The sequence below is a fragment of the Lucilia sericata genome, unplaced genomic scaffold, assembly GCF_015586225.1.
Source record: "Lucilia sericata isolate MDLA Ls3-8-SP2 unplaced genomic scaffold, ASM1558622v1 Contig000354F_arrow, whole genome shotgun sequence".
In the NCBI taxonomy this organism is placed as follows: Eukaryota; Metazoa; Arthropoda; class Insecta; order Diptera; family Calliphoridae; genus Lucilia; species Lucilia sericata.
The window spans coordinates 50,244-78,072 of record NW_023994374.1 but is presented as its reverse complement, the minus strand read 5'-3'; the positions used below and the strand labels follow the sequence as shown (position 1 = coordinate 78,072).

Here is a 27,829-nt window from a genome sequence, read left to right as displayed (position 1 = left end):
GATGTTGACTATAGATTTATCTATAGTCTCGACTATATATTAGTCTATAGTCTATACTATTAATTAGCCTATAGTCTCAACTATAGATTGGTATATACTCTCGATCAACAATAGTAGGACTATAGACTTACATTGGTCTAAAGCGTCGACTATAGTACTGCTATAGTATAGTACTATAGCATCGACTATAGATTAGTCTATAACGTCGACTATAAATTAGTCTATAGCATCGACTATAGTCTAGAGCCTCAACTATAGACTAGTATATAGCCTCGACTATAGAGTTATCTATGGTCTAGACTCTAGAGTCCAGACAGTAAACTATAGTCGATACTATAGACCAATGTATAGTCTAAACTATCAACTAGTCTATAGCCTCGACTACAGATTATTCTATAGTGTCGACTGTAGATGTTGACTATAGATTTATCTATAGCCTTGGCTATTGACTAGCTTATAGTCTCGACTATATATTAGTCTATAGTCTATACTATTAATTAGACTATAGTCTCAACTATAAATTAGTTTATAGTCTCGACTATAGATTAGTCTACAATCTCGATAAGTCAATACTCTCGACTTGGGAACATGTTCCTTAAATATTTTTGTATATATTTTGATTTTGCAACATGTTGCTTAAATCAAATTTCAGTTTAAGAATTTTGTTCAAATTATTTATTTATTAATAAAGCCAACACCAATTTAGACTATACCATATAACCTTTTACTCAATTTCGAATTTTATAACACTACATGTAATGTTGCCTAAACAAAGTTTAGACACAAATTTTCTCACACTATCTTTAGAAATTAAAAACAAACACTTAAATTTTTAATTTTTGTTGACTTCTTTAAAATCAGTTTGCTCATAAACATTATTATTTTATATATATATTTTTGTAATATCAATATTTTAATGATTAATTATATACACTTAAATTTACATTTAATTATAATAATAAATAAACAAAAAACAAATTCCATTTCTCTCGCAAAACCTTCAAATTCTAATTGAACAAAATGTAAACACATCTTTCTTCAACTTAATTAACTTTAACAATGAGTGCCATTTCTAAATAAAATCAAAAAATATCTTATCATTTGACAAAAATCTTTATAAACATATATAAATAGTGTAACATTGGCCATTTCGTTTTGTTGGTTTTCATAGTCTTCTTGATTAGTTTCGTTTAGTTTAATCCATATCCTTATTATAGAAACTATCAAGATCATTAGTTATATCATTATCTAGTAGTTGATCGTATGAATACTTTAATTGTGTCTCTTGAGGCGTTGTCAGTTGCAGTTGGGGTTGTTGGTACTGTTGTTGTATTGCGGGCAAGTGTTGCAAGGCTGTCAAACGTGGATGTCGCATTGTCAATAATGGTTGATGATGGTGATGTTGATATTGTTGCTGCTGCTGTTGTTGTAGCAACAATTGTAATTTATGCCAAGACAAAGGATCAAATTGTTGAGCTAATGATTTCAATGAGTTTTGTTGTTGCTGCCACATAAATTTACTAGCTAGTTTCATATAAGGTGGAGAAAGGTCTGGTTGCTGTTGTTGTTGTTGTTGCTGATGTTTTTCTTGATATATTTGTGTTAGTTGTTGTAAAGGTGACATTGATCTTAAAGTTGTCTGTAATCTATTTGTAGCCAATGTAGGCGATCGTATTGCTGGCATTGGTCTATCATTGTTATTTGTTGGTCGTGTTGTAGATGTTTTAGCTTTTTTCGTATATCTTTTCCACCATTGACGTCTGGCATTATTGTTGTTGTTGTTGTTGTTTTTGTAGTGATTTGGTTGTTGATGATGACGCTGCTGCTGTTGTTTGCGATTGTGTAAAATATTGATCATTGATTTAAAACGTTTTTTCAATAATGATGGTGATGCTGATTTTGCTACTACTCCTGCTGCTACTGCTGGTGGTGCTTGTTGAAATGTGGTTGACATTCTTGTTGTCGGCTCATTTCTGTTGGACATTTCATCAAAACTATTTGCAAGTTTTTCATCATCATCGTTGTTGTTGTCATCGGTATCTGGCTGTAATTTTCTCTTCATTTTCGCCATTAAATTTTCTATATATTCCATCAGTTCATTTGACAACAAAGGATGTTGTTGCATTTCATGTCGTTCATTACCTGCTTCAATAGTTTCGATGTCATTGTCGTCCGCGTTTCTTTCATCTATGACGCCGCCGTTGTCATTGACAGCAGTAGTCATTTGTCTTTTGCCACGATTTGGATAGAAGAGATCATCATATTTAAAAATATCTTTGATTTTATCACGTCGTCCACGATTCGGCACAAATGTCTCATAACGATGCAACAATGAATCTAGATCGGGTAAATTATGTTTACGTCCTCTAGGCGGTATAAATGGATCTTCACCATAATTTAAACCTGTCAAAGTTGGTAAAAGCATCAAAAAGAAGTCAATAAAATTGAATTGTTAAAGAGTAAATAGTAGAATAATAAAATATTTTTGAACTGCAAATTATTTGAAATTTATATGGCAATAAATCGGAGAATTTTAATTATTTTTTACATGTAAAAAGCATTTAGAACGCAAAATTGATGCGAATAGCAGAAAGCTTTATATTTAAAAATGTAACACAGCTTTTTGAAGCTTTTTGCAATTTGTACATAGAAAAGCATTTACACAGCTTTAAATTGATTTAAAATAACTACGAGATTCAAAGGTCTTCTTGAAAGCTTTAGAAAAATGTTTTTTTAAAGCTTCTGGAAAGTTTAAGCTACACAATTTTAGTTATGATTAACTAATTTTAGTTAAAAAAACAGAGCTTTTTGTGAAACTTTTCTTATTATAAACAAGCTTTATTTTAAAAAAATATATGATAAATTCTAAAGCTTTTAAATAAAGAAATTCAATATAAAAATCATCATTTACCACAACATTTATCACTCACCTCTCTTATAATCATTTTCATCATCACTCTGATCATATTCTCGTCGTACAATCACATACCGGGGCTCATCAACTAGCAGTGGTGGTTCTAGGCGACCAGATAGATTTAATTTCTTCCACATATACATACCCGGATGATAAGAGTCGGCTCCATTATCCGTTATATTTGTAAACTTACCATATGGATAGAGTTCATTCAGAGCCCAACTTAAAAATTGTATTAAATTTTGTTCCGCCGTCAATAGTAAAATAATGTCATCCTCTATATTAACATTGTTATTGTAATTATGGGATGAAGCTTTTCCAGCTTCAGCAGCAAATGGGTGGTTGTTTTGTCCGTTTTGCAAATGTTTTAATAAAGCATTATTTCTGAAAATCAAAAGATTTTTTTAAATTTATGTTGCACAGTTTTTTTTTATTTATTTATAAAAAATATCTATATGTTTTAGTAAAAACCTATTAAAGGTTTTAAATTACTAGTAGAGGAGTTGTACATGTATATGTAGTATGTCTTGGAATCAGAAAAACACTTGTACTTTAATTTAAGGATTGTCTTTTCTTTTTTTTTTTTCTCTCATGCTCTGCGTGGGTTGCTTAGTTATGGAACTTTCTTGATTGTTGGTAAATGTTTAGGGTCTCCAATTACCTTTTACTTCTTCGTCGTTGTCTTCCTTTTTTTTTTTTTTTGGCTGTGATAAATGGGTGCGTAAGTTTTAAGAATTAAATTTGTGTTTTGTATTGACACCTTTATATATGACTTTACAAAAAGGACACCATGGTTATGTATGTTACTTGATATTCATATGTTTCAACACTTGTATGTAAGTTTATTTAATGTTAGTTAATGTGAGCTTAAAAGTCTGTCCCTATATGCATTTTTCTGTGTAGGTTTTAGTCTCGATTCCCAAGTAATCAAAAAGGTGTGTCAAAAATAAAAACAATTTAAAAGTTTTAAAATTCAAATTAATGGTATTAATAATTTTTGAGGTTAAAGTTTAATTGGAAATTTAGTTAAAGAAAAACAATTATTTAAAAAAAAAATGGGCAGTACAAAATTTTAGTCAAGTCATTCGTAACTAATTGAAATATTAAAAGTCAACATATTCCATGACTTTTTTTTGGTATTAAAAGCTTTTTATGCTTTTGCAGCATAAATTGATAGAATAGTATGTAACTGTGTTTGGTAGTTGGCAGTATTTAAAGTCCAAAATTAAATTGTAGTACTTAAGTCCAGACTTCTGCTATCGTATATATATACTATACTAATTTCCCCTATTCCTTGTAAACTACTCACTTTCAATATGTTTCGCAACTAAAGAATTTGGCTCTTTTAAACCAATTTTTGCTGGTCATACTTGAATATATTGACAGATAGATAAATAGATTGATAGATAGATAGATAGATAGATAGATAGATAGATAGATAGATAGCTAGATAGATAGATAGATAGATAGATAGATAGATAGCTAGATAGATAGATAGATAGATAGATAGATAGATCGATAGATAGATAGATAGATCGATAGTGGTCGTAGAAATGATAGCTCGATGTCATCTCGATAGTCGCTCGATTTCGCAGCGATAGTGCTCGCTCGATCGGTAGCTGCTAGATGCTCCTGCTAGCTAGTAGTGATACTAGCTGATCGGCTGATAGCTAGCTAGTCGCTGCTGTGCTGGCATCTCGTTTCTCGTATCTCGTCACCTTTTCGTCCCTCTCTCCCCCCATCTATTAAGTATTAGAACCTCAGTACCTAATTCTAGAGTTTACTATAATGTAATCATGTTCTGCTATGTTGTGGTCCTTTCGAATTAGTGCAGTCTATAGTCTCGATATATTTACAGTCTTGCCAGTTCGTCGAGCTCGTAGAAAATTTATGTTACATCATTCCCAAAGGAAAACATCAATTTCGTTGTTGGTCCTGTTATGCGCTCTTTTCCGAGAGTCTTGGTGACCTCCATACTGACAGACTACGACACTACTAGCTAACCTCGACAATATTCCGGTTTATAATCTCGAATTTAGTCTAGTATGTAGTGTCGCCTATATTATATATTTTTCGATTTTAGAATATACAATGTCATCACCTATTGTTACATATATGGCTGCATCTGGTACTTGTGTATTTAGTGAGTTCTTATTTAAACCAGTTTTTCAATGATATAATACACTACAAAACTTTAAAGTTCTTACTATTGATTATTTGTCAGCCATAGATAATCATTAGGCCATTTATATTTTATCATGCTTATGTATGTATGTATTAGTTAAAGAGGTTAAAAACCTTGATAAATCTTTGTCATCATTTTAAATTTTACTACATTATTATTATACTATTACACAACATAATTATACCTATAAAATTACATGCATTTTTATGCATACAAAACTATAGAAAAAACTACCAAACATTTGCAAACGAACTATATTTTCAAATTTCCTGCTCTAAAATTGAAAAATAATTTCACATTAATATTTAAAGGCGTTACAAATTGAATGATAATCTTATATTATCAATAACCCAAAAAATATATATATATCGAAAAGCCATAATTTTTAGCTTCACTTTCATTTAAAATTACCCAGATATGAGCCATGAACTGAATAAATATAAGCATTGAAAATTGTTTTACAATGAAATTTTTTCTTTTCATTATTGTACACACAACACAGACGCTTTAATTGAAATATCATAAACCAATATCGTAATTTTTAATTTTTATTAAACCATAACAAATCAAAAACAATTTTACTCCAAAAAAAAATTACTCCTGTTACTCATACGAGAAAAAGTAAATGAACACCCATGGCAGGCAGGCAGCAATGAAATAAATCATAAATTTAATAAAATAAACAACCCCATTTACTATACATATTTAATATTATTAAAAATTAAAAAAAAGAAAATATTAATACAATAATGTATTACGCCTTAATTTTTTCGCAAAAAAAGTTTTCACGAAGCAAAAAAAGATGAAAATTATTATTAATAAATAATATATTAAAACATATTAAAAAAGTATGTATAAACTTATACATGATAGGAGTTTTGTTATGGAAAAAGTAAACGTCATTGCTGGTGGCATTTCCTTGGCGTCCACCCGGCCTCATTATGACCGTAATCTACCGCCTCGATTACAATGAGCGATAATGTGCCAATTGTTCGTCATATGCAAACAAATGCAACCAACCCAACCAACAAAGCAGCAGCAGCAACCAAAAAGTGAAATTTTTATCTTTATTTTTTTGAAGTTTGATTTGGTTGCAGTTATGTTTTTTTAAGGAAATAAACCAGTAGTCCATATTAAATACATTTTACTCGTTTGTTCAATTATTCATAATATTTTTTGTTTGTTATTTAAATTTACAGAGCTTTTCTTTTTTTCACTCTTTCTCTTGTTGTAGCTTCAATTCTTTGGGTTATTTTTCATTTTTTGTACAGATTTTTTTACTTAAGTCAAAACTCCCTGCCATTAATGGGATTTACTTGTCGTTTTATTAAGTCAAAATTTTTTTTAGCAATTCTTTTCTTTTAGCTTTCAGCTTGTGGCTTTATAGTGTAAGTCTCAAATTTCTTGCTGTCTTTTTAAAAGAAAGTGATTAATGTATTGTTAATTTTTAAATTGGACATGTTCTGTTTTTGGATTTTTTTTTTTAGATTTTTTTGCCAGCTCTTATCTTAAAGTTAATTTTTTATTATTAAAGATAACTAGTGAGAATATTATGGGTGGTAAATTTTGAAAAATGTTAATCAGATTATTTGTAATATAAAAACAAACAAATGAAGTAACTGTCAATGATTGAGTAGAGTTAAATAAATTTGGGGTGCCTTAGAGGAAATTGGGTTACATTTTCGTGTTCTAAAGCCTTTGTAATGATAGTTTCGATTTTAAGAATGTTTTTAGTTAAAAGCCATGTCTATAAATCTAAAGCCTGGATTATAGTTAAGTTTACGTACTATAGACTTAAGTATAGTCTAGTTGCTTGAATAACCTATAGTTTATAGTCTGGACTAGTTTATATCATTGACTATATTTTAGTATGTAGCTTGGTGAAGTCTATAGTCTTGAATTTAGTCTATAGTCTAGTCTGTAGTCTGGTCTAGTCTATAGTCTAGTCTATAGTCTAGTCTATAGTCTAGTCTATAGTCTAGTCTATAGTCTAGTCTATAGTCTAGTCTATAGTCTAGTCTATAGTCTAGTCTATAGTCTAGTCTATAGTCTAGTCTATAGTCTAGTCTATAGTCTAGTCTATAGTCTAGTCTATAGTCTAGTCTATAGTCTAGTCTATAGTCTAGTCTATAGTCTAGTCTATAGTCTAGTCTATAGTCTAGTCTATAGTCTAGTCTATAGTCTAGTCTATAGTCTAGTCTATAGTCTAGTCTATAGTCTAGTCTATAGTCTAGTCTATAGTCTAGTCTATAGTCTAGTCTATAGTCTAGTCTATAGTCTAGTCTATAGTCTTCTAGTCTATCTAGTCTAGTCTATAGTCTAGTCTATAGTCTAGTCTATAGTCTAGTCTATATCTAGTCTATAGTCTAGTCTATAGTCTAGTCTATAGTCTAGTCTATAGTCTAGTCTATAGTCTAGTCTATAGTCTAGTCTATAGTCTAGTCTATAGTCTAGTCTATAGTCTATAGTCTAGTCTAGTCTAGTCTAGTCTAGTCTAGTCTAGTCTGTCTAGTCTAGTCTAGTCTAGTCTAGTCTAGTCTAGTCTAGTCTAGTCTAGTCTAGTCTATAGTCTAGTCTAGTCTATAGTCTAGTCTAGTCTAGTCTAGTCTAGTCTATAGTCTAGTCTAGTCTAGTCTATAGTCTAGTCTATAGTCTAGTCTACTATAGTCTAGTCTAGTCTATAGTCTATAGTCTAGTCTAGTCTAGTCTATAGTCTAGTCTAGTCTAGTCTATAGTCTAGTCTAGTCTAGTCTAGTCTAGTCTAGTCTAGTCTAGTCTAGTCTAGTCTAGTCTAGTCTAGTCTAGTCTAGTCTATAGTCTAGTCTAGTCTAGTCTATAGTCTAGTCTATAGTCTAGTCTAGTCTATAGTCTAGTCTATATTCTAGTCTATAGTCTAGTCTATAGTCTAGTCTATAGTTTAGTCTATAGTCTAGTCTATAGTTTAGTCTATAGTCTAGTCTCTATCTATAGTTTAGTCTATAGTTTAGTCTATAGTCTAGTCTATAGTCTAGTCTATAGTCTAGTCTATAATCTAGTCTATAGTCTAGTCTATAGTCTAGTCTATAGTCTAGTCTATAGTCTAGTCTATAGTCTAGTCTATAGTCTAGTCTATAGTCTAGTCTATAGTCTAGTCTATAGTCTAGTCTATATTCTAGTCTATAGACTATAGTCTAGTCTATATTTTATTCTATAGTAATATCTAGATTAGTTCATCTGTAGCCTCGATTATAGTTTCGTCTGAAGTCGAATCTGCGGTCTTGACTTTAGTTTATAATTTCGATTATCGATTATTTCGATTACAGAATAGTATACAGTTGAGACTATAGACTACCCTGTAGACTAACGTTCTACTAAAGTCAAGACTAGACTAGACTTAAGCGATAAGCTTAACTATAGCCGAGAGCATAGATTCGACTAAAGTCTAATATATATTCTAGGTTTAGGTTTAGTCCATAGTATATTATTATAAACTAGACTATTCTATAATTTCAATTAGACTAAAGTTTGTAGTCTCACTTTCATAATAAAACTTTAGAAATAACCCAAAAATACACACAAGCCTAAATACTTTTAAAAGACCTTGAGAGATCTTTGCCACAATTTCCATGTTATTATTATTTTTTTTTCTTTCTTAAATTCATTTAGAAATTTATGCCAACCACATTAAGCAAAATTTCACTTTCTTTTGAACAACATTTTGTAAATGTTGTTAGTATGTTTAAATATACCCTGAGCATGTGTTACATACTTATATGACATTTTAAATTCTTCACACACATACTGCAGAAGAAAAAAGACCATAAAACTGAAACCAAAACTAAATAGTGTCATTAACTCTTCATGCCAAAAATACAACAACTGCAACAAAAATACTACAAAAACACTTTAAGAAGACCAACAACGGTCACATTTTTAACACACTTGAGGCGCATGAAACACCAAAAACTTTAACTTAAAAACAAAACTCAAGATTAGCTATAAAGCTTAATAACAAAATCAACTACATGCAACAAAAAAGACAACATCGGTAGCAACAACAACAACAACGATTGCACCACCACTAACAGCTACAGCAAGTAATATTTTATAATGCCGCTTAAATGAAAATTACGATGGTGCATCATCGTCGTCATCATCATCATCTTTATCTTCAGAGGCGGCAAACACTTTCACTGCAACCTTGAAGTTTAACAGCATGTTGCACAGAAGAAGACCCAAATAAAAAAAAAAAATCAAGTCGAATGAGTTCAGAATGTAACAAAAACAATACCACTACGACTACTGACCAACTTGTATGTCAAATTTGATGTATATTTTCAATAAAATTACTTTTTCCTTAACACAGCTCCCTGTAAGGGTTCCGCTTTATTTGTTGTGAACAGAATTGTGAAAGAATTAGTTCTAAATTTAAATTGAACTTCAAAATAATAAAATGCTGCATTTACTTTATTTAATTTATATTCTTGACTATGATCTATAGTCAGGATTATAATCTTCTTTAAAGTCTGTTTAAAGTTGATAAAACTGCAGACTTTAGTAACTATAAGTAGAATGATATATAGTCTCGCATATAGCATCTATAGTTCAATCTATAGTCTATACATAGTCCAGCCAATAGATTCGACTTTAGTCTGAACTATTATCTACGTTGTATTCTCAACTATTGTCTAGTTTATAGTGTCGACTATATTTTAACTATTTGTTCCGCATACAGCTCTAATTCAGATTACATACAGTCTAGCCCATAGTTTCGATTATTGACTAGTCCATGGACTATAGTCTCTACTGTATTCTAGTGTATAGTTTCTATTATAGCCTAATCTGTAGTCTAGTCAATTGTGCTGACTATACTTTTTAGTCCTGATTATGGTCTAGTCTATAGTCTCGATTATATTTTAGTCTATAGTCTCTACTTCGCTACTATATCCTATGGTCTAGTTCGTATTTTCGACTGTAGTCTTTAGTCCCGACTATAATGTGGACTATAGATCCTACAATTGTCTAGTCTATAGTTCCAACTATAGCTTAGTCTACAAATTTGATTATAGTTTAGCCTGTAGTCTCGACTGTCCGCCTCGACTGATTGTCTAGTCTATATTCTAGTCATTAGACCCCATTGTAGTCTAGTCTAAAGTCCTGATCTCACCCCATTATAGTCTACAGTGCCGATTCCACTCCTTTCCAACTCTGTTAAATTTTATCTTTATGTTGTAGTTTATGAATTCGTGTATATTGTACGACCAATTAACCAAGTTTTTTTTTCACATTTTTTCGATTTCCTTACATCTCTTGGTGTTACGTGCCCAAAAGACAAACATACTCACACTTATAGGCCTTTAAAAACTTTATGATTACGATTGTTTGTATCTGCATGTGCAACTCACCTGTCAGCAATAAGAGCACCATAATATTCCTGCAGGCAATTATTTTCATTTTCCAATGGACATTGTCTGGACCAATATTTCGAAGGCTTTAGAAATCTATTCAAAATTGTTGAATCTTCTACTGCTGCGGCGGTGGCCAAGGGCATATTTTCTAATTCTCTGCGTTTAAGTTGTGGTATTGGAGGTTCTTGTATGTACTGATGATTATGAAGATGAGGTGGCGAGACAAAAATATCGTCAATCATTTGAGGGCTGGGGGACAACCATTCGCCGTCGTCGTCGTATACTTCGGCAGAGGAAAACTTGTGTGAAGGCAAATTTAAATTCAAATTTGTGGCTTCATTCATATTTGTGGCGGCGCTAGACAACGACAATGGCAAAGAAGATGATGCCAAAGACGATTTTGAAATGTTATTTTCATTTTTATTATTATTACGATTGTTGTTGTTGTTGTTGTTGCCATTTTTCTTATGACCAACATTGTCGTAGTTGTCGTTGTCGTGTGGCTTAAGGCCATTTTGATTTTGATTTTGGTTGTTTTTGTTAATTGTTGCCATGGGTTTTTGTTGCTGTAGTTGTTGCATTGCTGCAACATCGACGATATCATCATCAAAGGTATTACGCTCACGTTTTTGTAAATTTAAACTTAGATCGTCGTTGTTATGCCACAAATTCTTGAAATTTGTATATAAATCTGCTGCCAACACTGCCTCATTCGATTCTTCATCTTCATTGGCGGACAATTGTTGCTGCTGATATTGTTGTTGTTGGGTCTCATTGTCTTTAGCCAACGCAGAAGGTTTTTGAGTTTTTAGACTCTCGTCCAAGGATGCCGCATGAGCGATAAGTGATGGTGGTAAAGATAATACCGCCGCACATTTACAATAAATTGTTAGTCCAGCCAAAAATAACACAGCAAGCGTGATCTTCATGTTGGCCTTGTTAAGTTCTCAATTCTGTAAGCTACTCCAAAAGATGTTTGTGGTCTTCCTTTTAGACCCTCTCACACAAACACTAAACCAAGTTAAAAATAATGTGGAATGCTTTGTTAGCAGCTTAAGCTGCCTTAGCCCCCCAAAAAAAAGAAGTTACTTTGTTATATTTTTTTGCTCTTTTTAATGATCTTTTATAATTTTTTTTTCACTAACGCGGTTTCACGTTCTCTTTCGTTGTGCAATTTTCGTTTGAAACTGAAAGTTGTTTGCGAAATTTATGCCGTTTTTATAGCAATTTTTCATCTTTTTTTTCACCCAACTTCATCTAACTGACCACCCATATTGCCTTAAAGGTGATTCTCCATTTCAAATTCTACAATTTTATTTTTCTTAGTTTCCTTTTCTAGCAGCAGCAGTAGCTTTTCTTAAGATTTCAGTTGTTTTTTTTTTAATAATATTTATATAACATAAGATTCCTTTGGGGCTTTAAACTCTCTTTTGGTGGTCAGTAGTTAATATTGGGTTATAGGAATATTTGTCTATATATGACTCTATTGTGTTGGTTACTGGCCCATATGTTTGGTTTGGTTGTCGGCGCGTGAAATTAAAAAATTGCGTTTGTTACTTGTTACATTCATTATTTGTGGCAACAAATATTTATTATAAAATGTACTTTTCTTATTTTATGTATGTTGCTTATAAGGGTACATGGTTTCTACTATTTTTACCACACATTATGAGTTATTAAGATTGCATTCGTATGTTGTACAAGTTTTTGCATAGAATTACTACATCAATCATGCCACATTTGAAATGTCGTTTTAGTTTTGTGTCATAAATTGTATGAACAATGTTTGTCATATGATATTTATAAAGAATATTCTGTATTTTCAAAGGTCAGAGAAGTTTAACTTTCGAAATTTTAACTTAGTTTTCATCTAACAAGAAGTAGAAGTGTTGCCTTGTCTGCCTTATTTAACGCTGGACTTTTTCATCCACTGCCTGAGCTTATTAGACGATTCACCACCGCCGCATTGTGCTTTTATGCAGCCGGTGGCAGTTTTTGTACGTGGTTCAGAGGTCCATGTACAAGCACTTTCTTCAAGTGTTCGAGCTATCTTAAATCTGACCTGGAGACCGAAAGACGAATGCATTAAATAAGCCGAGGACTTGTTCTTACTCAAAGTGAACACACTGGTACGAAGAGAATAAACCCTGAACATACCCGGACAAGAAGGAAAATTCTACCTGTCATCTATGACCATTCAACCCTGCATACATCTCACTCATCCGACACACTCATTGAGAAATACATCTGAAACACTCACTCTAAGTATATGGATGAGATCCGCGTACCCAAACACACACTTCCAACGCTTAGTCTTATAGTCACTCCTCAGTAGGCAACCTACTGTCACGGCAATAGTACCGAACTTACCGTGTATCAGTCTTTTAACCAACATTTTCTTTCCGCGATTTTGGATCTCTCTAATAACTGGGATAAGACAAAAACCCCCACACTACGCTATGTGCTACCTGTTCCTTTGTAACCAGATTATAAGGAACCCTGGTTCCTTGACCCCAGGTCAAATTATTCCGGTCAAATTATTCTGTTCTGTTCTCGCCCTCGCGGCGACACTCATGAACAGTGAAATTTAAAGAAATAACATCTTCCATCCAGAAAACTTAACTGTCTTAATCTGTGAATACCTTGTAAATGTGCTGATCGGTTAGCATCCATTCTGAGCCGGAGGAACCTAGTGATCGTGCAAGTTTGCTCTTGTGACCAACAGACATGAGCTCTGCCATATATTTCAAAAATGTGATCTTAAATGGCCGAGAGGGGATCAAAACATGCATTACAATGTATTATAACCTCAAAATTAACAACATAGCTTGATAATCACTTATAACTTATATAATATTTGTTCAGAAATAAATTTAAAATTTATTTCGAATAAAAAAACCTAATTTCCCACTCATGCTTCCAATATAATTTCCCTAACTGCAAAAGCCTCTAATAAACTATAATTCCTTAATTTCTATTTAAATGGAAAAACATTTTTCCACATTTTCATTTACATTCATCTCTGTCTATAATAATTATGCAATCAGTAGCTTAAGAAAACCTTAGCACTTCCTCCTACACACTTAGCCCTCAGTCTCTATGTCTAACTGTCTGTCCGTCCGCTTCTTTTCCCAAAACACTTTAAATGCCTTTATTTAGAGACAAGGCATTGGTCGAAAAAAATCCTCATTGCTACCATGTTTACTCTTCACAAAATGTCTCAACATTAAGTATAATGCAAAAAAAAAATAAATTGAAAAGAGTAGAAAAAGATCGTGCAGCTTTAGCGGCTTTATCTTTTGATGGATGTAGCAGGATCTTAACTAAAGTCAACTAATGCGTTAAAAAACTTCAGTTAAAGTAGAGAGTTTCTTTTTTAGTTATTTGTTTGTTTGTTCCCCAGCATTTAGTTAGTTAAACCATATTGTGCAAAACTAAAGTATGATGATAAGAAGTAGGATTAGGAAAGAGTTAGTGGGTGCAGAGGCAAATAAAACATCATTTGTCCAATGTCATGTGAGAGCTAATTTATTGTCATTTGTGCAGGTTTTATTGTCAGTGTGAAAAAGAGAAGAAAATAATTAAATGAAAAAAGAAATGGAACAATGTTGAAGTTTATGTTTTTAAAATGAAGTAGAAGGACTTCTTTTGAATGAATATCACACTATTTCCTGAAACGTGATATGGAAATATAATGATTTGTAAAGAAAAAAAATTTTGTTTTTTATAATAAGTTAAAAAAAACTATTATTTAAAGAAGCAGAATTCTAAAAGTTTTCAAAGTCTAAAAGTATTGCTCATGATTCGATTTGGGCATTAGTGTCTAGACTCCAACTTAATTCCCACTAACTCTGCTAATTGTTGGAATGAAGCTTTAGAGCTTTTGAAGTTAAATTTAAGAAATAAATCAATTGTATTGTCGATATAAAGTAATGCAAAGAGTAATAAGTCAAATTACTAAGTAATTCATATAGAACGCTTTGATAACAATCTTGTTTATATTGTCTAGGATCAAGTGTAAATTTATATTGTGAGATTTCATATAAAAATGATCAAGAACTTTAAAACTCATGTTTTCTTTTACTATATTCCTTTTATAAACTTATTTCTTATTACTATATATTTTCTTATTTCAGCACGAAATCAATGAAGTTTTCGAATTACATAAGGCGCGACAAAAACAGCAACTGCAATCACCCCAAATGCTAGAAGGGAATGGTGAACAAAGACACCAGCAACAGTTGACTGTCGATAGTGTTAGAAATACATTGGACAATCAAATTGTAGACACAATAAAAGCAGCTGTCTCAAATGATGAATTATCTCGGTCTACAGAATCTGATAGTGGCTTTGACAGTGCCAGTTGTAGTGGTTGTACAGCAGCCTTAAACTCGACTACTACGACCAGTGCCACAAACAGTGGCAGCAACAAATTACCCTCTAGAGCTAAAATGACAACTATAGAAAATGAAAATGGCAATAACAATGATAAACAACAACAGCAGCAGACAGCAGTAGCAAATAAAAGTAAAAATAATCAAAAGAAGCCGACAAATACATCGTTGATCTGTTTGCAACAAGAAAACAAACAACAACAACAACAACGGCAACAAGATGATTCAACAACGTCATCGTCATTACCATTATCATCAAGTCTGACAGAAGATGCAGAAGTAGAGGCATCTTCTGTGTCATCAACTGCAGCAGCATCTTCGTCAACACTTAAGCGCCTTCGTAAACAATTGCAAATGAAATCAGCTGCAGAAGCTGCCACCGATGATGTAAATATGTGGGCAAACAAATTCTTGCGAGATTTGGACAACTTAATAGCATCTGATAAACCAACAACATCTTCATCGGGCTCTTCATCACCAACAGCAAACGTTGTCTACTGCTCATCACCATCGCCGTCATCATCGTCCACAACAACATCACCAATGTTATTGTCCGCTGCTGCCTCAGCCGTTATCCAAAGTCGTTATGGCAAGGGAGCCCATGATCGTAGTATCAACAGCAACAATAATAGTGGTACTGGTGGTGGTACCAACTATGATCACAATACTACTGCCTCATCGCCAACATCATCCACATCATCGTCATCTTCATCAACTGCAAATGGTATAGTTTTGCGACCAGAAAAACATGTAAGTAAATATTATTTTACTTTAGATTTTTTCTTATTTACCCTTTGTTCGTAACTTCTCCACATACCTTGGGCATACATATATGCATTAGTGCTGTTAATGTATTGAGTAGTGGGTATCGAGTATCGAGTATTTGCCCTATTTTTTGGGTACTCAATACTAAAAAGTAGTTACTCAATACTTTCAGACTTGTATATGGATTTAACTTATTTAAATTTAACGGCTATGATGTGAAAAAATACAGCTCTAAAATCTAATATAGACCATATCATTATTAGAAATGCAACTCTTAGCAATATCAAATCAATGTAAAAATAATTTAAACACTGCAATAATAGTTAAAAAGTTACAAATATTTATCGACGCTATCTAAAAAAATAAAATGTCTCAAAAGAGGTGTGATGTCTGGTCTAACTTTACTTAAAAAAAGGAAAAATTCCTCGTTTTTAATTTAAAATAAAACCGTTAAAAGTATCGAGTAGTATTGAGTACCCAAACGAAAAGTATTGAGTAGTATTGAGTAATCAAAAGTAGTAGAATATTACAGCACTAATATGCATATTTAGATCTAACTTAGGTCTGTATTGTTTGGACTTTTGTTTAAAGATCATTGCAGTCATTATGGATTTTGTTTTTGCATTTGAATTTTAAGGAGGATGTCTCATAAACTCAAATAAACTAAAGTTTGACTCTTTTTTATTTTTTGTATCTCTTTCTGTTGAACTTTGTGACTTGGTTTTCTTTTATTTGTTTCGATTGTCTTTATTAAGCGAGTGCATGTTTTGCCATAAAATATTGTTTAAAAATTAATGTTATTTATAAAAATTTATTTGTAATACAACTTTAGATTATTGTGTTACAATTGGAAAGTTTTGAGTTTTAATAAAGACATGTTATTTAGTTGTTGATAGATAAAAGAGATATTAATTTTGAAAAAGCATAAAGAGTAATGAATATAGTCCCTTGATAAACCAATTTGGGAAATTTCTAAATGAAGTATTTTTTTAAAAATAATAATAAATATATTGCGAACTAATCTAGATCATCCAAATGTATACGTTTAAGTCGCTTCTGGATGATATTTAGAAGATTTATATACATTTTACAAAATTGAAAAAGAATTGTTATGACCTGGAAGTATTCTTCTGGATGATAGTTAGAAAATACTTCGTATTTTACAAAAACAAATTACGTTGCATCGGAATTTGTATCTACTTTATGTGTACCTCTAAGTCTCTGCTTGATATCTGATACATAGAGGTCGCTTCCGTGAATAACTGTTCTTCCCAACGGAAGATCTTTCAAATGTATACTTTTAAGTCACTTCTGGATTATAATTAGAGGATTGTATACATTTTACAAAATAGTGAAATTGAATTTTTATGCCCTTTATGTATTTCCTTAACATCTTATGAATGATAGTTAGAAAAGACTATAAATTTTACAAAAACAAAATATACTTCTTGATGTTTGTTGTTTGCAAACATTTGAATGTCTTCTAGAAGTCACCTCTATGAGTCTCATACAGGGCGCTTCAAACAAAGAACTGTTCATCCTTCCGAAAGATCAAAATAAAGATATTTCGGCGATGAGACCATTTTTATCACTTTATCACATTGAAGATACTTTTACTAGATTTTCGCAATAAATATGTTTTGCCTTGTTTGTCATAACTTTTCGAAATTTGTCAAAAGTTTTGCAGAATTTAATTCCTTTAAAAATCCATAGATGTCGTATTCTATAATAGTAAATATCGAGGCATGTTACCGGCATATTTTAGTTCTTAAACCTCGATTTCCTAACTAGGCGCTTGGCAGGAAGTAACTTAAACGAACTTGTTTCGTTTTTGCGCAAGCCAGCAGTTCGTCAAAGAGTCGATGTATCCGAAAAAGACAGTGATTTCCACCAACCTTATTTGTCTTTCGTCACCTATGTACTCTTTGTAAACGAGAGTGAAGATAATCGTCACTTTAGTGTCCCATTTGTAAGCGACAGAGTGGACACTTAAAAAACAAACTTAAGCTTTTTGTCAGCCTCTTCGTAATCTATGGGCTTCCTCGTAGGACAAGCACATGTTAAAATAGGGCAGTCGATGGCTAGGGGTATTTCGGGACTGTTCGACCAAACTGCTGGAAACGTAAATATTTCCTTCTTATAAGTCATCAACTGTTCAACTTTTAGTTAAGTACGTCAATAAAAAAGTTCTCTAAGCAAATAAATCAAGAGTGATAAAATAATTTCATAATAATCCAAGATGACACTCACTACACACGTATTATAACAACTTTAAGAAAGCCTAAAGATAAAAAAGTGGCTAAAAAAATAAAACTTTAGAAAATTATAAATTAAATACTGAAAAACTTGTTGGTGTTGAAGCAATAAGACAACTAAAAAGATTATATATTCACACAAATTTACATATACTAGAATGAATGGGTGAGTACCAAAACATATGTGTTAACATATGTTTGATCTCACGTTTGGCTTAAAGGACGTCAACGTACGACAAGTATAAAAGACAAAAATTTAACGCTAAAGCGATCAAAAATAAACAAAAAAACTAACGAAAAATATAAAAGCACAAAAAACTCATATAACCTTTTAAGCGACCTCTTGACGAGAGACAAGCTTATGAACATACAGGCCAATAAATACAAACAGCGAAAAAAACTGAGCAACATCGCTTAACAAAAGCTGTGCTTGCTGCCAAGTAAGTCAGCAAACCAACTAGTCCTCCACCCAATCAGACTGCCTTAACCGCATTAACACAGACTTACTAGAAAAAATTTTTTTTTTTACAGCCCAACAACTCCTGTCTTAAGCAAAACTATATTGGATGTAGAATTTATGGTTATTTCATGAACAATTTCATAAATTGATATGCAAAAGTTTTGAAATAAAAAAAAAACAAATAGATTATAAAATATAAAATAAAATAAAGTTTATAAAGCGTTTATTGCTGATCCAGGCTAAAATATTTATGTAAATAATATTGAGTTTTCTGGTATATTACAAAAACAAAAAACTATAAACATTTTGTTGTCAGAAGTCATTCAGCGTTATAGTTTGTATATTTCTTTTGTCTCAATAACGATTTGGTCATTTCGCTTGGCCTGTGGTAATAAGAAACTTTTTTATGCAATATTATTTGAAAAAGTTGTGTCACCAAGAAATTTATAAAAAAAACTTTAATAATAGAATAGGTAATAGTAAAACATTGTAGGATTAATGACTAAAGAGCACCTTATAGTGATATTGTGTTATCTGTAAGTTAAGTAAATCTTCATCGAAAATCTTTAAAAAGTTATTCACAATTAAGTTTCAATTCCTTTTCGAAGTCAAATTCTCAAGAAGAATAGTTAATAGTAAAAATCTTCGTATTAATGACTAACAATGTTAACACAGGCCATCTGGCAACAATTATCAGGAAATCATTTTAAGTTGTAGTTCCCAAGCTGACATGAAAACTATATATTGAGTTAAGAATGGTTTATTACTCGAATAACAAAAGATTAACTTTATATAAAGTTTCATAGACGGACGCAAAACCATTCGAAGCAACGAGGGCCGAAACGGTGGGTAGAACCACAAATATCCTATGGGGTGGTCCTGACGAGAGCAGGACGAGAAGCCCCCTCAAAAGGTGCAAGTCTGAGGTTAGTGTGATGGTACGTATTTTGAGTGGACACGTGAAGAGGACATTGAAACTCTAGAACACTTTCTTTGACATTGTTATGCTTTCGTCGAAATTAGATCCAAATATCTTCAGGATATAACATACATCACGAACACTGATTAAAAAATTCCTTAGAATTACCTCTAGGAAACTGAATTTCTGAATATCGGATGAAAATTCCTTCACTATATAAGGTTTTTGTTTTTACCAACAAATATTTTCCATGAAAAGATTCGCACAATATGTCCGATAGTGGCCTAGTATACATACATATTATTCATTTGATGAACCAAAAAGTACTATTTAAGGAACCAAAAAGTACCATTTAAGGAACCAAAAAGTACCATAAGTTTTATCATTCATCAAATGAAAATTTATAAAATTTTAACTCAGTTTTGGTTCATTTTTTTTTTTTTTGCTTCTAAGTTATTTACCGAATTGGTCTGGTCCTTTCTGAACTTTATACGACATCAATACAGCATTAGATTTAACTTTGCGCCTAAAAGAATCAATGCATTTAAGTTTACGGGCTGCTTTTCTAATTGAAGTTTTTGGTGAACTTCCTAACAGTTGCTCGACTTATTTTGACTTATAAATATCTTCTACACCATTTTTCTTCCCGATTCAGGGTTTAATTTAATAGACAAGTCTTCTTCTTATACTGTTTAATATCTTCTGAAATTGTGTGGCGATAAATCTTCAGATCTTTTACGATTTTTATACAAGTCCATATTGGATTTTTGTGAAAATGTTTTTTCACGTACTTTTTTCTCGGAGTCCATTTTCACCGAAATACATAACAGTTGAAAATTTACGATTTAGAAAAGATAACATCTGACATATGGGCAATTCCATGAAAAGGTAAACAACGACAGAAAAAATAAAACCTTATAACTTCTGCATTTTTGAAGATAATTCAACAAAATTTGGTATATGATCTTTTGTAGCATCAAAGACGAAGACTGTTGAACATTTTTGAAATCGGTCTATTTTTACACCTCGCCGCCATACAAACGGAACCGAAAATATCACTTTTTAGCTCATAATTCTGTTAATTATAATACTATCCCTTCAAAAATCGGCAGATCTAAAATGTTTATAAGCCTAAACCTTTATGCAGATTTTCATAACGATTGGACCTCATTTGACCCTAGTTCCATTCAAAGTTTAATTTCAGAAAAACACTTAAACGTCCGTAACTCACCTCTAATCACTAGTATATGATAAAATTTGGCACAAATAAGTTTTATATGAATTAAAATCACACCCTAAAATTTTATGAGGATCGGTCCATATTTGACCCTAGTCGCCAGATTTTTATTTATAAATTGCTTAAACATGTATATAGGTCGGCCAGTGTGTGTATGCATATATTTCCAAAATATATATTTTATAATCTAAAAAAAAATCAGGAGAAAAATCTGTCACATACGATGTGTCACATACGATATTTAAATATGTTCATTATAAAATTATATTAATTTCCTTTTTTATTTAAAAATTATGGATTACTAATGAAAAATATGTCCCATAGTGTAAGAAATTAAAACAAAAAAGGATACACCTACAGAATTCGCAGATTTTCGTAAATATTTAAATGTTTTTTGTCACGTATGATATCGCCATATTTTAATCCATATTTTGGAAAACAAGGTTCCGAATGGAATGATTCTTTTTGGAATTATAGTATTCTTTAAATGGAACAGAAATGACAAAATAGTTTTGCAAGTACTCCTAATTTTACAAAATCTATACCACTCTGAAGGCGTGCGAATGTCACATACAATCGTATGGAATTGCTCATATGTTTTAAAGCTAACATAATCAAAAAAAAAGAATAATTTTTTGGATTAAGGATAAGTTTTGGCTAAAAAAGTGTATATAAGTTTTTTTTTCTGAAATAGTATTTCGTAGTTTATTTCTAAATTAGAAGTTTGACAAGGGTTTAAGATTAACATTTGTTTTCAAATTGAATACAAATACTCGCAAAGGTTTGTGAAGCCTTGGAGAAGGATTTAAGATTAACATTTATTTTCAAATGGAATATAAATACTCGAAAAGTTTTGTGAAACCTTCGAGAATTTGGTTTAAATCGTATGAATAACTTTTTATCAAATGGCTCTTTTTTTCTAATATATCATTGCATTAAATACAAACCTTGATAAAGGCTTGAGAAAACCTTAAGAATAACTTAGCTAAAGATTTACAGATTTCTGCTCATTTAAAAACTTGAATAAACCAATATTACCTCCCCAACTATTGGTAGGGACGTTCTTAAACAAAATCAATAAGCTTTAGTATTATTTTTTGCATTTTTTTTTTTTTGTTTAACAAAAGTAAGAAATATTACCCAGATCATGAATCAATGTTGTTGTTTGCATACTTTTGCTGGATTGCATTTTCAGTTTTTCAGGTCTTTGGTTTTTATAAGCGAAAATATTTTTTTTCTTAGCAATATTTTTCACACACTTTTACAAAGTTACAGGCGTGCAACAAACGGGCTATACCACACGTACGTACATATGTGTCACTTAGACTCAGTCGCAAGTACCTGTTAATAGTGGCGGCATATTTATTTATATTTTTGTGCAATAATTTTATTTTGATATTGCTGTTATTGTTATTTTTTTTAGGACACAAGCTTTTTATTCTGTTTTTTAGGCCAGGCCTATAAACATGGACTTATTGCGAAAGGCGAGAAGACATTTATGGGACTGTTTTATTTCTTTGATTTTGTAGAGCATTAATGCCAAAAGTTGTTAAGTGTTAAATTGGCAAATTCTGTATTGAACAAAAAAAAAAAAAAAATTAAAACGAACACAATATTGTTTTTAATCATATCGCTTTAAAGGAGAAAAAAAACTTTATTGCGAAATATGTTTAACAGAGAGTTTTTAAAAATATGTATTTTTGCTCTAGCTGTCTGAACGACCATACGCCTGGTTTAATTTTTCTGGAGTGCTGGTTGGTTGAGTGGCTTTAATGTTTCATGGTGGTAATACCATATTGTCTACACATGTTGCTCAGCATTAAATTATTTTTAAGATTAGATCAACTTGTTGCTGAAATCGAAAGAAAAAAAACACAACAAACTTTGTCGTATTCCTATGTATCTGAATATTGCATACTACGTTAAATAATAACATGCAGATTGCATTTTCCAGCGTATATTATTTGTTGCTGAGAACGAACGACAATGTCATGACAAAGTGTTGTTAATGTGTTGCTATAATTTTCGAAATTATTTTATTCCTTCTTTTTTAAAAAAGGGGTCTCTCTTTCTATATATTGACACAAATTTATGTCTGCTGCATATTTGTGTGTGTGTGTATGGGAATATGTTGCAATTATCATGATCTTTTAAGGCAATTTTTTATGCTGGAGTAAGAATTAAATCTTAATGAATGTTACAAATTACTTCCTTTTAAGTCGTATGCCGCTTGCTCTTAATTTAAGTTCTACTTAATCTAGATATTCTATGCAGATTTTCTTTGAAAGGAAATGAGAATTTTTCCAGTTGTGTGGAGAAAATAAATAGTTGTATTTTCTGTTTATGTATTCGTAAGAAAATTAATTAAATAATTTGAGCGAAAAGTTAATAAATTTGTTTATGTTGCATTTAAATAACAACAAATTTATTATTTTTGCAACTGAATACAAACAAATATTTGTTATTTTATCTACTTTCTGTTAGAATTAATGGCTGTGATAACAATCTGATGGCAAATTAGTTTAAGAAAAGCTTTTTTATAAAAAATTATCTATTGGTGTTTCCAAAAGCGCATTGGAAAAGATCTTAATACGTAAAAGATCTTCCGCAATAATATCTTTTAAGTAAAAAAGCTTTTTTGCTATTCTCGTTTAGTAAATAACTTCACAATATTGAAATCTTTTAAAAAAAGCCTTTCTATCAAAAAGGATGTTTTACCTTTCGATTTTTGTACTTTTTTTCCAATAAAAAGCTTTTTTCATTCAAAACTTTTTCAAAAGCTTTTTTAACTAAAAAGTTTGTTTAAGCTTTATTCACTAACAGTCTTTTTTAAAACCTTCACTAACAACTTTACTCAATTTTTTTCACTAAAAAGCTTTCACCAAAATTTTTAAGAACTTTTATCACTGAAAAAAGCTCATCACTAAAAAAAGCTCCTTCACTTAAAAATCATTTAAAACAATGATTTAAAATCTTTTTATTGCAAAAGCTTTTTTTGTCGTTTTCACTAATAAGTTTTTATTGCTAAAGCTTTTTTCGTCGTTTTCGCTAATAAGTTTTTTGTATTAATAAATATTTTATTAATTAAATTTTTTTTTAACTAAAAAGTTTTTTATGATTTTTTTACTAAAATGTTATTTTAATTATTTTTTTGTTCTGTTAGAAGCTTTTTTTTCACTAAAAAGCTTTTTATTTTTTCACTAAAAAGCTTTTTATTTTTTCACTAAAGTACCTTAATTAAGATGCTCAAACGTTTTCACTAAAAAGCTTTTTTTACTAAATAGCTTTATTTAAGTTTCTCTCAATAAAAAGCTTTTTATGAGCTTTTTTAATCCTCTAACTAATAAAGGCTTTAAGTTTTTTTTCGTATATTTTTCTAAATATGTAATTTTTTTTCTTATTAAATATATTTAAATACTCCCCATGTTTTGCATTTTCAAGTTTGTCTGCGGTTTAGTTCAAAGTTTAACCGCATATTTTATTGTTCAAGCATCATTTACTGTTGTCTGTTTGTATTTTTTTTAGCTTTCGAGTGTCTATAATTACAAAAAAATAAACTTAAGACAATTTATTAAACCGTTTTGTTTATTTTAAAAATCCTCCCTCCAAAATAAAAAATAAAAAAAAAAACTATAAAAAAAGAAAAGACACTGTCTGCCCAGATCTACTATAGATTAAATAAACTTTATAACTTCAAATGAGGGGTGTTGTGCTGGTGTGCTGTATGCATGCAGTTGCTTAAATAGTTTTTGGTTGTACAAACATATTTAACAAAAACAGATTGTTGCTCCAGTTTTATGTTGTTATTGCAGCATAACTAATGGTAAAGGAAATTATATTCGCTTTTATATGCCAAGCAAATTTATAATCAACACCACTGTGCTGGTTATGCTACTGTAAATGATTATTTGTCTGATTGTCTGTCCGCCCGATTGTCTTTATTCCGTTTCTTGGTCTAAGATATTTAAACATGTAAATGATGTGTTGACAGCCTCCTGTATTGTTCAAGTTGGAAAAAAAAAAACTATATAAAACTTTTATAAATTTAAAGATAAAAAATGTTTATTGAGAAGTATGAGCAGTTAAATAAATTTAACATTTTCTTGTTGTTTTTTATCTTCTCTAAACGTTTTGCTGTAACTGTGCTACACTTTTTGTCTGCAAACTCTATTCAAATTTTGTCTTTATAGTTGGTAGTAAGTCTATCCCCCTTTTTTATACAACCAATATTTATTTTATGTTTATGATATTAAACTTTTGACCTGAAATGTTGTTGTTTTTTATTTTTTTTTTTTTTTTTTTATTTCTTTACTGTTTAATTAAATATAATAACACAAAGTTAAAGGTACATTACGTTGTTAAAGTTTTGCATATCATACTCATACATGTTGCTGGCTGTAGAGTATGTATGATGTTGTTAGGAAATATTACTAGCTTTTCTGTTGGCAACCTCTAGTCTAAAAGTGGGTAATGTTTGTCTTTGTTTTAGTAATCTTAAAATAATAAACATTAATTAAACATAAAATATTCCCGCATTTAAGGTAATAAAATTTTATCTTTATTGTTACAAGTTAAATAAAAAATCTATAGGTTTTTCTGGTTACCATAGAGGGAGTTATTTTTGTCTTTAATTTTTTTTATAAAAGATGAATAATATAAGAGGAATTTGTGTTTAACTTTAAAATTTCTTTTCATACTACAACTAGAACTGAACTAGAACTGAACTAGAACTGAACTAGAACTGAACTAGAACTGAACTAGAACTGAACTAGAACTGAACTAGAACTGAACTAGAACTGAACTAGAACTGAACTAGAACTGAACTAGAACTGAACTAGAACTGAACTAGAACTGAACTAGAACTGAACTAGAACTGAACTAGAACTGAACTAGAACTGAACTAGAACTGAACTGAACTGAACTAGAACTGAACTAGAACTGAACTAGAACTGAACTAGAACTGAACTAGAACTGAACTAGAACTAGAACTGAACCAGAACTGAACTAGAACTGAACTAGAACTGAACTAGAACTGAACTAGAACTGAACTAGAACTGAACTAGAACTGAACTAGAACTGAACTAGAACTGAACTAGAACTGAACTAGAACTGAACTAGAACTGAACTAGAACTGAACTAGAACTGAACTGAACTGAACTAGAACTGAACTAGAACTGAACTAGAACTGAACTAGAACTGAAGTAGAACTGAACTAGAACTAAATTAGAACTAAAGTAGAACTAATCTAGAACTGAACATTAAAAAAATCGTGTATTTAAAGGTATTGAATATTTTCTATGGAACTGAACTCTAAATTCAACAGATTTTAAAACATTGAATTTATATTGAACCCTGTTAATGTTTTTTTCCTTAAAAACTCTTTAGAAACTGAACTAGACTGAACTAGAACTGAACTGAACTAGAACTGAACTAGAACTGAACTAGAACTGAACTAGAACTGAACTAGAACTGAACTAGAACTGAACTAGAACTGAACTAGAACTGAACTAGAACTGAACTAGAACTGAACTAGAACTGAACTAGAACTGAACTAGAACTGAACTAGAACTGAACTAGAACTGAACTAGAACTGAACTAGAACTGAACTAGAACTGAACTAGAACTGAACTAGAACTGAACTAGAACTGAACTAGAACTGAACTAGAACTGAACTAGAACTGAACTAGAACTGAACTAGAACTGAACTGAACTAGAACTGAACTAGAACTGAACTAGAACTGAACTAGAACTGAACTAGAACTGAACTAGAACTGAACTGAACTAGAACTGAACTAGAACTGAACTAGAACTAAATTAGAACTAAAGTAGAACTAATCTAGAACTGAACATTAAAAAAATCGTGTATTTAGAGGTATTGAATATTTTCTATGGAACTGAACTCTAAATTCAACAGATTTTAAAACATTGAATTTATATTGAACCCTGTTAATGTTTTTTTCCTTAAAAACTCTTTTCTCTTTTTTAATTTGTGTGCCAAAAACGTTTAACACGTTCCCCCCTTGTTTGGACACTTGTTTGATTGCATATATTTTGAACATCTTCTTAAAGACTTAAAGAAAATTCTACACAAATTAATTTCATCATCATGATTGCAATGTCCTCAATCTGTTCAATTCAATTGTCCACTAAAACTGTCAAATTAAACGATACAAACGCACAAATGTTTCACACACACACTCCAACATTAAAAACATCTGTTTTACTAAAAAATTGCAGGAGAAATGATTCTCAAATGTGGGGTCTGGGAAGGAATTAAAATAATACTCAAACTTTGGTCATAGAACCCAACAATTGTGATGTCTTGAGTCTTTATGTTTTAGTTCTACAGGTTAGAATTTAGACAAACCAAAGCTTTAAATCTGTTGATCAGATTTGTTGATATGTGTTAAAACTATTCATACAAATTAGTTTTAGTAAAAGCAACATTTTTTGAAGAAATAATGACTAATCGGATTCAAAATATCATTACAACACATTGAGAACCACTGTTAAAGTATAATATGAATAGTGTTGCTGCAGCAGTTGCCAATATTTGGGTCATTATTACGATGCATAAAGCGTGCAGCACAATAAAATAACAACAACGATATAAAAAATGAACCCACAACAATAAAAACAAGCATAAAAACAACTACTAACCCTTTTTTGTAGGTCTTACCGAAGATGGCTGTGAAAATTGAAAATACCAACAGATGGACAGACAAGGAACATCATCAAACAAATATATATTGGTCCGAGGCCAAAAAAAATGAATACAACAAAAAGTAAAACAAAACTTTACAAGCTTTTAATAAGTTCATGTTCCTGTTCATGTACTTGTTCTGGTACTTGACAAAATTTAGTTTACAACCAGAACAAAGAACAGAACAACAATTCAACGTTTTGGGTTCCAATGATTGTTGTTGGTTGCTTGAATGATTGGCTGGATTGGTGGTGTGTTGAAAACATTCATTCAGAAGTGTTTCAAACTGAAGATGTATGTTTGCGGATTGCGTGTCTTTGTTGTGTATATAAGAAAGTGAACTGATTAAATAAAAATTAAATAAAAAAACCTTGTTTATAGTTTTTACCATTAACCTTCATATGGTTAATTCGCTTTCTTTAACGTGATTATTGTTTACGTTTGAGAATTCTCTTATTGGGTTTGGCCCTGTTTCAATTGATAATGAATTTAGTGAATATATTTTTAAGCAATTTGCTACATCCTACTGTATAATTCCAACTGATCTTGTCCATAAAAATCATCAAAAACCTATTTACAACCTTTAAACTTTTTATGATCCGCTTAAAGC

The 27,829-nt window shown here is 31.0% G+C and overlaps 2 protein-coding genes across 3 annotated transcripts in view; one reads left to right on the top strand and one right to left on the bottom strand.

Annotated features, from left to right (window-relative positions):
* Positions 1-27,829, top strand: part of LOC119604037 (serine-rich adhesin for platelets-like) — a 302,563-nt gene that overhangs the window by 224,674 nt on the left and 50,060 nt on the right. Inside the window, exon 7 of the mRNA XM_037956367.1 lies at positions 14,623-15,630. Coding sequence (XP_037812295.1) covers positions 14,623-15,630 — 1,008 coding nt within the window. The remainder of the gene's footprint in view (positions 1-14,622; positions 15,631-27,829) is intronic.
* Positions 838-11,642, bottom strand: LOC119604038 (signal transducer and activator of transcription B). Of its 2 annotated transcripts, XM_037956369.1 has the most exons (4): positions 10,484-11,642; positions 3,108-3,298; positions 2,931-3,017; positions 838-2,403 (listed from the first exon to the last, which is right to left on the bottom strand). In XM_037956369.1, exons 1-4 carry the CDS (start codon positions 11,413-11,415, stop codon positions 1,196-1,198), a joined length of 2,418 nt encoding a protein of 805 aa, XP_037812297.1. In that variant the 5' UTR covers positions 11,416-11,642; the 3' UTR covers positions 838-1,195. The 2 variants fall into 2 exon arrangements, with proteins under 2 accessions (XP_037812297.1, XP_037812296.1); XM_037956368.1 differs by having other exon boundaries at positions 2,931-3,298; positions 10,484-11,641.

Bases quoted from the DNA above. Each gene is read 5' to 3' on its own strand.
- LOC119604038 (XM_037956368.1), bottom strand. From the start codon at position 11,415: ATGAAGATCACGCTTGCTGTGTTATTTTTGGCTGGACTAACAATTTAT. The intron at 3,299-10,483 runs GTGAGTTGCACA...TTTGATTTTCAG, and splicing joins GGTGCTCTTATTGCTGACAG to AAATAATGCTTTATTAAAAC. The intron at 2,404-2,930 runs GTGAGTGATAAA...CAACTTTGACAG, and splicing joins TGAAAATGATTATAAGAGAG to GTTTAAATTATGGTGAAGAT.